Source organism: Equus caballus, chromosome 6, assembly GCF_041296265.1.
Source record: "Equus caballus isolate H_3958 breed thoroughbred chromosome 6, TB-T2T, whole genome shotgun sequence".
In the NCBI taxonomy this organism is placed as follows: domain Eukaryota; kingdom Metazoa; phylum Chordata; class Mammalia; order Perissodactyla; family Equidae; genus Equus; species Equus caballus.
In genome coordinates, this window is record NC_091689.1 from 88,362,652 (window position 1) to 88,374,921 (window position 12,270).

The following is a 12,270-nucleotide window of genomic DNA, read 5'->3' on the forward strand; positions in this document are numbered from 1 at the left end:
GGGCCAGCCCCCTCTTTTTATTATTGAGTTGTAAAATTTCTTTATGTATTCTGGACATAAGTCCCTTATCAGATATATGATTTGCAAATATCTTCTCTCATTCTATGGGTTGTCGTTTCACATTCTTGATGGTATCCTTTGCAGCACAAAAGCTTTCAATTTTGACGAATTCCAATTTATTTTTTTTCTTTTGTTACTCGTGCTTTTGATGTCATATCTAATACACTGTTGCCTCATCTAAGGCCATGAAGACTTACCCCTATGTTTTCTTCTAAGAGTTTTATAGTTTTACGTTTAGGTCTTTGATCCATTTGGAGTTAATTTTTGTATATGGTAGGAGGTAGGAGTCTAGCTTCATTCTTTTGCATGTAGATATCCACTTGACCCAGCATCATTTGTTGAAAAGACTATTCCCATTGAATTATCTTGATAACCTTGTTGAAAATCAAGTGACGATAAAAATGAAGATTAATTTCTGGGCTCTCAATACTATTTCATTGGTCTATATATCTATCCTTATGTCGGTATCAAACTGTCTTGATTATTGTAGCTTTGGTAGCAAGTTTTGAAATCTGAAAGTGTAAATCCTCCAATTTTGTTCTTTTTCTTTCTTTTTTTTTTTTTGAGGAATATTAGCCCTGAGCTAACATCTGCTGCCAATCCTCCTCTTTTTGCTGAGGAAGACTGGCCTTGAGCTAACAACAGTGCCCATCTTCCTCCACTTTATATGTGGGACACCTACCACAGCATGGCTTGCCGAGTGGTGCCATGTCCGCACCCGGGATCTGAACCGGCGAACCCCAGGCCGCCGAAGCAGAACATGCGCACTTAACCACTGCGCCATTGGGCTGGCCCCTGTTATTCTTTTTCAGTGTTGTTTGTCTATTTGGAGTCCCTTAAATTTTCATATGAATTTTAGGATCAGTTTGTTAATTTCTGCAAAGAAGGCAGCTGGAATTCTGATGGGGATTGCATTGAATCTAAAGATCAATTTGGGGAGTATTGCTATCTTAACAATATTAAGTCCTGTAATCTATGAACTTGGATGTCTTTCCTTTTATTTAAGTCTTTAATTTCTTTCAGCACTGTTTTGTAGTTTCCAGAGTATGTTTTATACTTATTTTGCTACATTTATTCCCAATTATTTTATTCTTTTTGATGCTATTGCAAATTGAATTATTTTCTTAATTTTATTTTTGGATTGCTCATTGCAAGTGGACAGAAATACAGTTGATTCTTGTATCCTGCAATCTTATTGAACTCATTATTAGTTCTAATAGTTTTTTTTTTAGTGGATTCCTCAGGATTTTCTATATATAAGATCAGGTCATCTTGTAAATAAAGATAGTTTTACTTTTTCTAATCTAGATGCCTTTTATTTCATTTTCTTGCCTAATTACCCTTGTCAGAACCTCCAGTAATATGTTGAAAAGAAGTGGCATGAGCAGACCTCCTTGTCTTTTTTCTGATCTTAGGGGGAAACCATTAAATTTTTCACCATTAGGTATAATGTTAACTGTGGATTTTTCATAAATGCCTTTTATTAGGTTGATGAAGTTCCCCTCTATTTTGATCATGAAGAGATGCTGAATTTTGTCAAATGCTTTTTCTGCATCCATTGACATGATCATTTGTCTTTTGTCCTTTGTTCTATTGATAAGATGTATTAGCTATATGAATTGATTTTTTTATGTTAACCCAACCTTCTACTCTGGAATAAATCCCACTTGGTCATGGTGTGTAATCCTTTTTATATGTTGCTGAATTCACTTAACTAGCAGTATTTGGGGATTTGGGGCTCCATATTCATGACAGATTTTGGCTTGTGGTTTCCTTTTCTTGTGATATCTTTGTCTGGATTTGGTATAAGGGTAATACTGGCCTCATAAAATTAGTTGAAAGTGTTCCTTCCTCTTCTATTTTTTGGAAGAGTTTGAGAAGGATTGGTATTTATTATTTTTTAAATGTTTGGTAGAATTCACCAGTAGAACTGTCTGGCCCAGGCTTTTCTATGTAGGTAGTTTTTTTTATTATAATTCAATCACTTTCCCTGTTATAAGTCTATTCAGATTGTCTATTTCTTCTTGAGTCACTTTTGGTAGTTTGTGTCTTTCTAGTAATTTGTCCATTTCATCTAAGTTATCTGATTTGTTGGAATTTAGGTGTTCATAATATTCCTTTATGATCCTTTCTATTTCTGTAAGGTTGGTAGTAATGTCCCCTCTTTCATTCCCAATTGTACTAATTTGAGTCTTCTCTTTTTCTCTTGGTCAGTCAGCTAAAGTTTTGCCATGTTTATTGATCTTTTAAAAAATCAACTTTTAGTTTCATTGGTTTTCTCTATTGCTTTTCTATTCTCTATATGATTGATTTCTGTTCTAATCTATATTATTTACTTCCCTCTGCTTGCTTTGGGTTTAGTTTGCTTTTATTTTTCTAGTTTCTTAAAGGGGAAGGTTAGGTTATTGATTTGAGATCTTTCTTCTTTTTTAATATTGTCTTTCACAGGTAAAAATTTTCCTCTAAGCACTATTTTAGCTGCATCCCATAAGTTTTGATATGTTGTGTCTTTATTGTCATTCATTTCAAAGTATTTTCTAATTTTCTTGTGATTTCTTCTTTGGTTACTTAGGAATGTTTTGTTTAATTTCCACATATTTGTGAATTTCCCAAATGTTTTTATATTATTGAACCCTAATATCATTCAATTATGGTCAGAGAACATACTTTGTATGATTTAAATTGTTAGTTCTTTGAACACATTTGTAATGATTAAAGTGTTTTTCTATGAAATCTGACATCTGTGCCCTCTTACAGGCATTTTCTGTTGCCTGCTTTTTTTCCTGTGTATGGATCACACTTAACTGTTTCTTTGCATATCTCATGATATTTTTTTTTAAACTGGACATTTTAGGTAATATATGGTAGCAATTCTGGATACTAACTCCTGCTCTCCACCACAAAGCTTGTTTTTGTTGTTTCCTTGTTTATCTCTTGAGTGACTTGTCTGGCCTATTTTAGTGAAGTCTATTTCCCCTGCATTGTGAAGCCTCAGATGTCACTCCTCTGAGGATGCTGTCTTGGGCATGCACACACTCACCCTCCATGGCAGTGTTTTCAGCAGGGCTCTCTTGGACTGTCTCTTTTCCTGATCTGTTAAGCTATTTGCCTCTGCTAGTATCACACCCAGCTGTTAGGCTCAACTAATTGCCAGCTGATTGCTCTATGGTTTTTGACATGTGGGGCATAAGTTGCTCCATAGTTAAATCTAATTAAATTTGGGCCCCTTTATAGGTTTTTTTTTTTTCCTTTTCTGCTTTTTCTCCCCAAATCCCCCCAGTACATAGTTGTATATCTTAGTTGTGGGTCCTTCTAGTTGTGGCATGTGGGACACCACCTCAACATGGCCCGACAAGCGGTGCAGTGTCCGTGCCCAGGATCCGAACCAGCAAAACCCCGGGCTGCTGAAGCGGAGCGCACAAACTTAACCACTCGGCCACAGGGCCGGCCCCATCTTCTTTTTTTTTTTTCTTTAGGGGTTGTTTTTGATGCAAATATTTTAAGTTTGTTCTGCCCTCAGGAGAGCTCTTAAATGCTGTCTCTTTCCTTGGTTCTTTCTGTTAAACTGGCTGGCCTGTGGTTTAGGTTGTTCCTCTAATGGAGCTACCAGCCTCTTTTCTAGCTTAATCTCCATTTTTTTGAGAGTTCTCTTAGGCTTGAACTTCCCATACTCTGTTTCACATAAAGTCTGTTCTTTTGGAGCGAGCTTTGGAGCTCTCCGTTCTTATGGACTGCCTCTCCCCCTGGGCAGAATCCCTAAGCCCCTGCTCTGGAGCTGGTGTCAGGGACAGTGACCTGGGTCTCTCAGAGTGACACTCTTGTTTAAGGAGCAGGGAGCTGGGCAGGGCTGATAGGCTCTGGTCCTCTCAGTTTGCATCTCTGTTCTGAAGCCCCCACCCTGTTAGTAATGTGGGGTGAGGGCGATCAGGGCTCCAATATTCTTATCCTGCTGTACCTGAGGTATAGCCTCTGCCCTGTGAGAGGGGCTGGGTGGAGGAAGGGAGTCCTCAGTCTCCTGACCACATTCACTAGGAATTTAGTCTCTGCAGCTTGGAACTGGGGAGGGCTGAGAAATATTGGTGGCCTGCCCCTCCTGGTGAAATACCGTGTATCTTGACTGGATGCTGAAGGCATAGGAAACCCCACTTTTTCTTTAGCCACGCTCACTTGGAGTGGAGCATCTGTCTAAGTGAGCTGTGGGGTGGTAGTTGGGGGCATAAACTTTCACTGTTCAAGATTTAGTAGATTTTCTTGAATAGATGTTTCTTAATTTGCTGTATGTCCTTAGGAAAATTTCCAGAAATTTTAAATGTTTGTGTTTTAAAAAAACTTTCCCTATGGAATTTCACAGGGAGCAGGTCTGCAGAACTCCTCATGCCGCCATTCCAGAAGTGGGACCTCTCTCTCTTTTACTTTTAATAATTACTTTAGAAATTGCAGGGGTGCATACTTAATTTATCAAAGGCTAACATTAATTGATGTCTTCACTCTCTCTCTGAATAATACAAGGACCTTAGATCTACTTGAAATTTTTTTATTGTATGCACACACACAAAGAAAAAAATATATATATTTCAAGTAAGATAAGTGTGTGTATATATATATATATATATATATCTCAAATATGTCTTAGTCTATACCTCCTGTATTTATGTAAAGCAAGAATGTGAAACAGAAATCGACTGGTTACCTGCAGTTAAGCTGCCTGGGCTCAATTCCTGTTTTTACCACTTACCAGCTGGTTACCCTGAACGAGTCCCTTAATTGCATCAAACCTGAGTTTCTGGAGCCACAGAGTTGAGATACTAATACCTCCTTCACTGGCTGTTCGTGATAATTAAATGAGCTACTGTATGTCAAGTGCCATATGCACAATGTATGCACAGTGTCTGACACACAATGAGTGCTTAGCAGAAGGCAACTGCTCCCAAGAACTAAAGGTAATCATTGGTGGTAATTACCATTTATTTGTCCTCTCTGTCCTGGCAGTTCCTCTGTGACGAGGGTGCTGGTATTTCTGGGGACTACATTGATCGTGTGGATGAGCCCTTGTCCTGCTCTTATGTGCTGACCATTCGGACTTCTCGGCTCTGCCCGCACCCTCTCCTGCGGCCCCCACCCAGCGCTGCTCCCCAGGCCATTCTCTGTCACCCAGCCCTGCAGCCTGAGGAGTACATGGCCTACATTCAGAGGCAAGCTGGTGAGTAATTAAAAGAGCAAGGGGAGGAAGGAGAGACGTGGGGAGGGACAGCAGAAGGCAGAGCGTGAAGAGCCCGGAGGGATGTGCCCCTCTCCTGCCTGCACACTGTTTTTCAGTAGACTCAAAGCAGTATGGAGAGAAAATCATGGAGGAGCTGCCAGACCCGGACCCACAAATGTGGAGGGAGACCAAGCCAGGGATGGTGCCCCCAAAGAGAGCAGGTAGGAGCTTGTTTCACCTGTTCCATGAAACTTGTCTCCATTTCTTCCCTTCCCCAGCCTGTTGTCCTGTACCAACTGTCGGGTGTGGTGTGAAAAAGTACTATGGGCCCAAACCCCTTAGTAAGAGAGGAGGCGCAGGTACCCCATTCTGTTGGCTCCCTTCTGTTTCTCCCCTCCTTTCAGATTCCTCCCTGTTCTCTGTATCCCAGGTGCAGGCCCAACCAAGGATGACAGTAAGGAATCAGATTTCTGGAAGATCCTTCACGAGCCAGAGGACCAGGCCCCGGGAGGGGAGGAGGCACAGGCTGAGGTGAGAGCCAGCTTCCTAGCCGTTTCTCTGATGAGGCTGAACCTGGGCTTTGGGATAGAGGGCCACTCGAGCTGAGGTCATTGTGAGAGGACCTACATCTATCTAGGGCTGCAAGGAGACACCCAGAACCATTGCCTTAAGAGTATGGGAGGGGAGCCGGCCCTGTGGCCAAATGGTTAAGTTTGTGCACTCTGCTTTGGCAGCCTAGGGTTTCGCTGGTTCAGATCCTGGGCACAGACATGGCACCACTCATTAAGCCATGCTGAGGCGGCATCCCACATACCACAACTAGAAGGACCCACAACTAGAATATACAACTATGCACTGGGGGGCTTTGGGGAGAAGAAGAAGAAGGAAAAAAAAAGAAGATTGGCAACAGATGTTAGCTCAGGTGCCAATCTTTAAAAAAACAAGCATATGGGAGGCATAAACAAGCTTGCATCCTTGCCTCTGCCCTTTTCTCCTCCTCAGGAGCAGGAACCAAGCCTTGAGGCAGCAGACCCAGCTCCAGGCTCTCCTGATGGTGAGTGAACTCCCCACGGCTCCTTTACTGATGGCATGTATTTTCAGGTTGGCACGGTGGGGGATGGGGGGCTGGGGTTGACCTGAACACTGGGAGGGAGGGAGGTTGGGCAGCCAGTCCAGCAGTGAACTCACTTCTACAGGAATTGGTACTCTTTGTAGACAACAGTTCTATTTTGGGGTGGCAGCAGAACACAGTGGTTCCACCACTTGCTGACTCGGTCATCTTGGACGATTTCACTTGCCCTCAGTTTCCTCGCCTGTAGCATGTGGGTAATGACCCCTACCTTGGAGGGCTGTTGTGAGATTAAGTGAGAAGGAATCTGGAGTTCACAGCAGAATGCCTGGAACTGAGTAGAGATCACAAGTGGTTTCTATTTGTGGAAGCGGGAGGACAGGATCCAGGGAAGAGGGGCCCTTGGCCCCAGAATCTCCTCTGTGGTCCTGAAAATGGGAGTGATCGCCAGAAGGGCTCGGCAGCGCCTGAAAGAGCAGGGCACGCAGCAGTGCGTTAGCATCCTCCTCTCTCTCACCTGGGAGTGCGCCTTAGCACAGTGCTCCCTGGGGGGGCACGTTGGCCTCAATTGTTCTTGCCAGACAGGTAGCTCCCGGGGGCAGGGACCATGTCCTTCCCTGGTCTCCTCGACCTCTCTCCTTAGGAAGTCAAAGTAGAATTTAGGAGACAATGGCTCCATTCCTATTCTTTCACCTCAGATTTTCAGAACAATGTGCAGGTCAAAGTCATTCGGAGTCCTGCGGACCTGATTCGATTGATAGAGGAGCTGAAAGGTGGAACAAAAAAGGTAGGGGCCCTACTCCAGGGAGGCTGGAACCGCCATGTGGAGAGCCACCCTGAGCCGGGCCCAGCAGAGCCGGTGCCCCTCCTTTACTTCTCCTGAGTCTCTCCCACATCCAGCCGCTGTTTGTCTGCCCCCAGCCACGTGTCTCTGCTGACACCCCCACTATCTACCTCTTTCTCTTGGCCCCCATCCACCCAGGGGAAGCCAAACGCAGGCCAGGAGCAGCCTGCAGATGATGCTGCAGAAGTCCCTCAGAGGGAACCGGAGGTGAAGGAAAAGGGTGACAGAGAACATCAGAATGAGGTGGAAGAAGAGGAAGAGGATGACGAGGATGAAGACGAAGATGAGGATGAACGGCAGTTACTGGGAGAATTTGAGAAGGAACTGGAAGGGATCCTGCTCCCGTCAGACCGAGAGCGGCTCCGTTCCGAGGTGAAGGCTGGCATGGAGCGGGAGCTGGAGAACATCATCCAGGAGGTGAGCACAGCTCTCAGCCCTCAGGCTTCTGCAGCGGCCTGCTCCTGCGGGGCAAGACAGGCTGAGGGGCTGCGAGAGGGCAAAGGGCAACACCTAGCACAGCGGGGGCACAGGATGGAGCACTCTGAAGTGGCAGCTGTTGACTGAGTTAAAAGGGGGGACGGTGGGGAAGGGGGATCAGAGGGAGGGGTGACACTTAGATACAACTCTCCTGTAAGCGTGGACCACTGGCCTTCCCTTCCCAGACCCCTGACTGTCCACCCCCCCTTGGGCATTCCAGACGGAGAAGGAGCTGGACCCAGACGGGCTGAAGAAGGAGTCAGAGCGTGATCGGGCCATGCTGGCCCTGACGTCCACTCTCAACAAACTCATCAAAAGACTGGAGGAAAAACAGAGCCCGGAGCTGGTGAAGAGGCACAGGAAAAGGAGGGTTGTCCCCAAAAAGCCTCCCCCCACACCCCAACCAGCAGGTGAGAGTGTCAGACGGGAGGGAGTGGCCCAGGCCTTTGTCTCCAGCCCTCAGCTGGCGGATCCTATTCTTTCCCTTCCGAGAGCGCTCACTCTCTTCCTTCCTTCCGGAACACTGTTCTCTCTCCTGCCTTCTTCCCGCTGCCTCCATCCCTTTGCCTGGTTACCTCCTATTCATCCTTTTGGGAAGCAGCTTTTAAAGGATGTCTGTCTTGCTCCTGGATGCCCGGCACATAGTGGGTGGTCAGTAGATAGTAACTGAGTGACTGTGAGCCTGTGTGCTGAAGACCACGTGTCTGTGGAGGATGCAGCCCGTCAACAGTTAGGACTCGCACCGGGCGAGGACCCGGCTGGCCACGTGTGCATAGGCAGCCCAGCGGCTCCTAAGCCAATTGCGGGGACAGATGAAGTTATCCCTTCTTCTTGCACCTCCCCGTGTCCCCGTTCCACAGGGTCCTGTGGGAGTGGAGATCAGACATTCCAAATGGAATGTGCCAATTTCAAACCTTCTATCCCACTATCTCGATACACATTGAAATGTCTCTCGAGTACCAACCTGTGGAGTGCCAAACCACAGTTTTCCAACCTGCTTCTTAAAATGAACTTCTCTGTAGGCCCAGGTGGCCTGATCTTTGCTTCAGAGAACACAGTCATTTTCCTGTAGGTGCTGGGCAGAATTGTTGGGTCGAGAGGGAACAAGGGAGGCTGCAGTTGGTGGAGGGAGCTTTACAGGCTGGAATTGGGAGGGGGCGCTAATTTATTTTGAGCCCTGGTTCAGATACGAGTTTGAGGTGGAATAACTGCCCGTTATTCCAGTTGATGGCTTAGGGAGAGGTGACCATCTCAGCCCCTAACCCTGGAGTCACGGCTCCACTTTGTGTCTCCCTGTGTGTCTCCCCCTCTAAGAGGAGGATCCTGAGCACAGAGTCCGGGTCCGGGTCACCAAGCTCCGTCACGGAGGCCCCAATCAGGATCTGACTGTCCTCGAGATGAAACGGGAAAACCCGCAGCTGAAACAAATCGAGGGGCTGGTGAAAGAGCTGCTGGAGAGGGAGGGACTCACGGCGGAAGGTGGGCCCTGGAGGGCGGGGCTGGCTTAAGAGCTGTTGGAAGGGCTTACTTCCTGAAGTGGAGGGGCTGGGGACCTGGGGGGCAGAGGACCTGCACTGAGGCGCTCACCCTGCCTTTCCTCTCACTGCCCATCCCACTCCTTTCCAGGGAAAATTGAGATCAAAATTGTCCGACCAGGGAATGAAGGGTCTGAGGACGATGCACGCTGGCTGACTGATGAGGACACGAAAAACCTCAAGGAGATTTTCTTCAATATCTTGGTGAGAGGTGCCCTACCCCCAAATCCTCCACCTCCAGCCCCCCACTCCCACTGCAACACACTGTGCTGTTGAGAGGGGGGTTTAGAGTCACCCAGGCACGTGCCAGCCTGGCCACTTTCGGAGCTTCAGTTTCCTCATCTATGAGATGAGGCTGGTGGTCCTGGCCGCCGGGTGACCGGCACCAGCAGGAGCCCGGGAAGAAGCGTGAAGTGTGTGTTGTGCTGGGCCTGCCCTCCCCACGGCAGTGCTGGATCTTCGCGCGCTCACCCCGCCCACTCTCTCCACCCCCAGGTGCAGGGAGCGGAAGAGGCGCAGAAGGAGCGGCAGCGGCAGAAAGAGCTGGAGAGCAATTACCGCCGGGTGTGGGGCTCTCCGGGTGGGGAGGGCACCGGGGACCTGGACGAGTTTGACTTCTGAGACCACCACACCATCCGCTGGCCAAGGAGTCCAGAGTCTTCCTTGACTGGCCCTGCCTCCTCCCTACCCCGCCACCCCAGCCCCGGCTTGAAGGCAAAACAGCAGAGTAGAGCCAGCTGTGGACTTTGGGGCCCCACCTCAGGGTGTGAGGGGCCTGGGGTGGGGGCCCCACCTCGGGGTGTGAGGGGCTGGGGTGCGTGCTGCCCTCGTGCCCCCTCCCCTCCCTCCATCTGTCACAGCCCCCCCCTCCCCCCCCCCCCCCCCTTTTGCTGTCCGGGCTTCTCCCCCACCTCTCTCTCCTTTCCTCCCTGGCTTCCCTTGTTACCGGCCCCTAACTTGCTGGTTCCTCTCCCCTCCCCCCCCTGGAGAGTTGGTGATATCTTTTGACTGGAGGAAAGCAGAGAGAGCAAGGAGAGGGGCAGGCCAGCAGGCCCCCACACCTGCCCTACTGCTGCCCCTAGTCACCTTACCCCTCCCTGGGTCTGGCCTGGGGTTCCCTGCTCCTCTCCCTTCCCACACTGTTCTCTGCAGTCTGCCTCCGAGTGGAGGCACCTTCCCCTCTGTTGCTGAGGAAGTGGGAGAAAGTTGCCCACCACCTCTGACACAATCCCAGTGGCCAGGGTGGCCTGCAGACCCACCCACCAGGTTTTTGAACAATCAGGTTTCTAAATAAAGAACTGGACCATCAATCTTTTTTTTTCTTTTAGAGGGTAGGTGAGGTGGGGGCTGAAGTAGGGCTGAGGCTTGAGGTTCTCATCTGGGTGGAGGGCACACTGATGTGTTCTGTGCCCCCACCTCCCAGGTGGTCTCATGGGGGTGGGTGTACAGGAAGAGCCAAGGGCAGAGGAACAAGCCCACTGGCCTGGCCAGGACGGAGACACTTGCAGAACTGTGGTCCCTCCTTTTCCTCCTCTGTCCATTTATCTTCCTTCTCTTCTTGCCTTTTACATCCTGAAAGCTGATGTGCACACCATGGAATTACCCCACCTGGGGGTCCTCCTTCTGCTGACCTCTGGCCTCTCTCCCTACAGCCTGTGGCCCACACCCCCTCCCCGCCTGGACATCCCACTTCACCATTGCCTAGAAAAGCCCTCTACCCGTGGCCAGGCCCGCATGCCAGCTTCCTAGTATGCCAAGGGTAGGTGCGCCTGGGTGGGTGTCGCCATCTCTTCCTCATGCCTAATGCAGACATGGGTCCTTCCCCTCCCCTCTTCCTTCTCTTGCTCCCCATCTCTGTGGTGTACAGCTTTTCTGCTGAAGACTTTCCACTGTCTCATGGATAAGATGGAGGGCAACTCCCACGTCTCCAAGAGTGGAGAGTGAGGCATTCCATTGAGGAAGGAAGCTGTGTGAGATGACCTTCTCCTTGCCGAGTGCAGACCAGTGCCTACTGTGCATGTTCTGCTTAGATTGTCTGATTTAGAAATGTAAATGGGTAGCCTTGTAAAACCCTGCTTCCCCAGATCATCAGTGTATCTTAAGGGGAGGGAGGCTTCACCTGTGCAAGGTCTGAGACACTGCCTCGAGTGCAGCTGTAGCCAGAACGCTGGGTTCAAATCCTCGCCCTCCATTGACTATCAGTAGGGCCGAAAATAACTTTTCACATGCTGTGTCCTCATAGGTAAATTGTGGATAATTGTGTTGGCCTCGTAGTGTGGGTGTGAGGATTGAAGGAGATAGTGTGTGTCATGCTCTTAGCACAGTCCCTGGCCCACAGTAAGTGCTCAGTGACTTATAATAAACCAGCTCCTGAGTTCTGAAGAGACTAGATGGTGCCTGGAGGCAAGAGTCTTGGAAGGAATCCCCAGAGCTGCTCAGAAGCTACAGTAGAATCTGTTAGGATGCGAGGGTGGGGAGGGAAGCTGGGGCAGGAGGGTTACCTTTGATTTGATGGGAGTGGAGTCTTATCATCAGAAAACTGAGTTCTGGAAACCTCGCTAGATTTAATCATTTTGTACTTTCAATAGTAAAGTCCTTTTCATTTTCCTTTGGCTTTTGGTAAAACTCCAAAGGAGAAAGTTGGTCTGCCCAGCTGTGCTGAGGCAAATAGGAGGAGGAGAGCAGGGTGTGTGGCAGATGGCAACCAGGAGGGGGTGGGGAGGGGGATGGCGGAGGGCAGCAGGAATCCAGGTGAGACAATCCAGGCGAGCTGTGAAGGTGGCATGGACAGGAAGGGGCAGCAGCACCCCTTCCGCACCCCAGGGAGTCCCCTTCCAGAGTCCTATTCTGCCGCAACCTGGAGGGCTTGCTTGATGTTGTGTCACCCCATCTCCCACAGGGCCAAAGACGCAGCCCATGAAACGAAGAATCTAGTGGGTTACTCAGGGTGGGGAGTTGCTGTGGGGTTGTGACCCCTTGACCACCTCTCACTGGCTGGCGGTTCCCTCTAGTCAGGTCATCCTCTCCAGAGTCCTTGCTTCCTCCTCGTACTCTCTCACACTCGAGCTTCTGGGAAGGGGACTGA

At 48.7% G+C, this 12,270-nt stretch overlaps 1 protein-coding gene across 4 annotated transcripts in view; it reads left to right on the forward strand.

The window, feature by feature from the left end:
• OS9 (OS9 endoplasmic reticulum lectin) overlaps positions 1-10,495 on the forward strand; it is a 30,231-nt gene extending 19,736 nt beyond the window's left edge. The window contains exons 6-15 of one of the 4 annotated variants that reach the window (XM_070269154.1): positions 5,050-5,260; positions 5,377-5,481; positions 5,691-5,791; positions 6,263-6,314; positions 7,028-7,116; positions 7,312-7,590; positions 7,871-8,060; positions 8,965-9,129; positions 9,277-9,389; positions 9,681-10,495. In XM_070269154.1, the coding sequence (XP_070125255.1) occupies positions 5,050-5,260; positions 5,377-5,481; positions 5,691-5,791; positions 6,263-6,314; positions 7,028-7,116; positions 7,312-7,590; positions 7,871-8,060; positions 8,965-9,129; positions 9,277-9,389; positions 9,681-9,806 (1,431 nt within the window). In that variant the 3' untranslated portion in view covers positions 9,807-10,495. The remainder of the gene's footprint in view (positions 1-5,049; positions 5,261-5,376; positions 5,482-5,690; positions 5,792-6,262; positions 6,315-7,027; positions 7,117-7,311; positions 7,591-7,870; positions 8,061-8,964; positions 9,130-9,276; positions 9,390-9,680) is intronic. The other 3 variants (NM_001167682.2, XM_070269156.1, XM_070269155.1) reach the window with 3 other exon arrangements.
• Positions 10,496-12,270: the final 1,775 nt, after the last annotated feature.